The following is a 2,162-nucleotide window of genomic DNA, read 5'->3' as shown; positions in this document are numbered from 1 at the left end:
TAACACTGCATGGTTCAAAATTGGGAAGGACGTAAGTGAGGGATGTGTCCTATCTCCATACCTTCTCAACCTGTATGCAGAACAGATTATCCAAGAAGTTGGGCTCTATGAGGAGAAGAGTGGCATCAGGATTGGTGAAAGATATATCAACAATCTGCGTTATGCGGATGACACAACCCTGCTTGCTGAAACTGAGGGGGACCTGAAGTGCTTGTTGCAGAGGTTCAAGGACTGCAGCCTGCCGTATGGATTGAGGCTCAATATCAAGAAGACAAAAATTCTCACCACTGGGCCAATTGGCAGCATCAGGATGGATGGTGAAGAGATTGAGATTGTACACAACTTTAGTCTGCTTGGCTCCACAGTCAACACTCTTGGCACCAGTAGCCAGGAAATTAAAAGATGTATTGCGATGAGAAAGTCTGCTGTTAGGGACCTCTCCAAAGTACTAAAGAACAATGGTGTCACTCTGGAGACTAAGGTGCACCTGATACAGGCCATAGTCCTTGTAATCACTCGTTATGCATCAGAGAGTTGGACAATGACTAGGGAGGATAGAAGGAGAATTTATGCCTTTGAGCTGTAGTGCTGGGGGAAAGCATTGAATGTACGAAAGCATATTCAAAAATCAGGAAACAGATTTATCTCGGAGAGGGTTAAACCGGGCTGTTCTTTGGAGGCAAGGATTCTGGGGTTTTGTGACATTCTTTGGACATATTATAAGGAGGTACCAGTCCTTGCAGAGGGACATCATGCTTGGGAGGGTGGAGGGACAGCGCAGGAGGGGAAGACGCTCCATGAGGTGAATTGATTCAGTAACTGGGGTAATCAAGATGGGTGTGCCAGAGGCAGTGCGATTGGTACAGGATAGAACAGGGTTTATGGCTGTTTTATAGAGGGTCACTGTGAGTCGCAATTGACTCAAAGGCTCATAACAACAACAACAACTAACAACAACAATAAACATGAGTCTGTGTTTGTCAGTTTGTCTCACAGCTCTCATATAATCCTCATTATTTCTGCTGCCCTTTAACTCCAGTGTTGAAATTACTGTGTCAATCCATCATCTCCTTAACTGACATGTGAGTACTCAACTGTAGCCAATTGTCTTTCAGCTTGTGGAAAAATACGGAAACATGGTTAGCCTGGACCTTGGGCCCATTCATAGTGTTTTGGTAACTGGATTGCCCTTGATCAAAGAAGTCCTCTCAAACCCAGATCATGGTGTTGTGAATCGTCCTGTTGTTCCTCTTCGCAAACTTATCTTTAAGAGAAGTGGTAAGTTCTTGACTGATGTAAGATGTGAGTGTATGATTTTGTTTTAGTCTGTAAAAACTGTCCTGTGACTGTAATTCTTCCTTCCTAGAAACCAAATTTATCATAAAGTTTGTGCCACTGAAGGGAACTTGATGTCCACATTTCTCAATTTAAGGTACCTACTGTAAGGATTGGGCCCTGCTAGTTCTTATGTCATAGTTTAGGGAGAAGCTGCACTCCTGCAGAACCATTCTGGATGTTTGGAAATCAGTTAATCTCATCTCTCCATGAGAACACAAGGAGAAGCAACACATTCTCTCGCTCTGCTCCCCTATTCCAAATTTCTCCCGAACAGTAAATGGATGTGAATCTCTATACTTCTTTCTTTCTGCCTCCAGCTCCTCTTAAGCTTTATCATTAAAGTCTTAATGTTGTGGCAGAAATGTGAGATTCTAAACACCCAGCCAAAATTGGAGAACAGCAAAGTTCTTTATTTCATGTGGTCAAGAGCGTCAAACCATTCTAACTCTCAGGGAAAGCATAGATGGCGTTTATATGGATAAGTTGGGCAGAGGACGTTACACAAAGTTCATTGGGGTTGACAGTTGAGATTTCTTCACTTTGGAAGTCATTATTGTTTCTGAATTCTCATGGGTGTCCAGGCCCTAGGCCAGGTGCAGAGGGAGTGGTAACCATGCTGCATCAGCCTGTACTAGAACATAAAGCCTAGTAATGTTATTGCCAAAATTATTGAACATATTATTAAAATGGAATGAAATGATTTCTTTAAAGCAAACATAAGAAAATGGCTTCTCTAATACTTAACATAACCAGCTGCTTCTACATTAACAGTCAGGGAATCTCAAGTCTTCCTGTCTATGATAACTCAAGAAGCATCAAAATAA

The 2,162-nt window shown here is 42.2% G+C and overlaps 1 protein-coding gene across 1 annotated transcript in view; it reads left to right on the top strand.

Moving 5' to 3' along the window:
- LOC102856502 (cytochrome P450 2J2-like) overlaps window positions 1-2,162 on the top strand; it is a 52,846-nt gene that overhangs the window by 10,811 nt on the left and 39,873 nt on the right. The window contains exon 2 of the mRNA XM_006879744.1: window positions 1,116-1,278. Coding sequence (XP_006879806.1) covers window positions 1,116-1,278 — 163 coding nt within the window. The remainder of the gene's footprint in view (window positions 1-1,115; window positions 1,279-2,162) is intronic.

Source organism: Elephantulus edwardii, unplaced genomic scaffold (assembly GCF_000299155.1).
Source record: "Elephantulus edwardii isolate Elephantulus edwardi_28Jun2011 unplaced genomic scaffold, EleEdw1.0 scaffold00005, whole genome shotgun sequence".
NCBI lineage: Eukaryota > Metazoa > Chordata > Mammalia > Macroscelidea > Macroscelididae > Elephantulus > Elephantulus edwardii.
The sequence above is the reverse complement of the archived record's forward strand: the minus strand, read 5'-3'. Positions and strand labels throughout refer to the sequence as shown.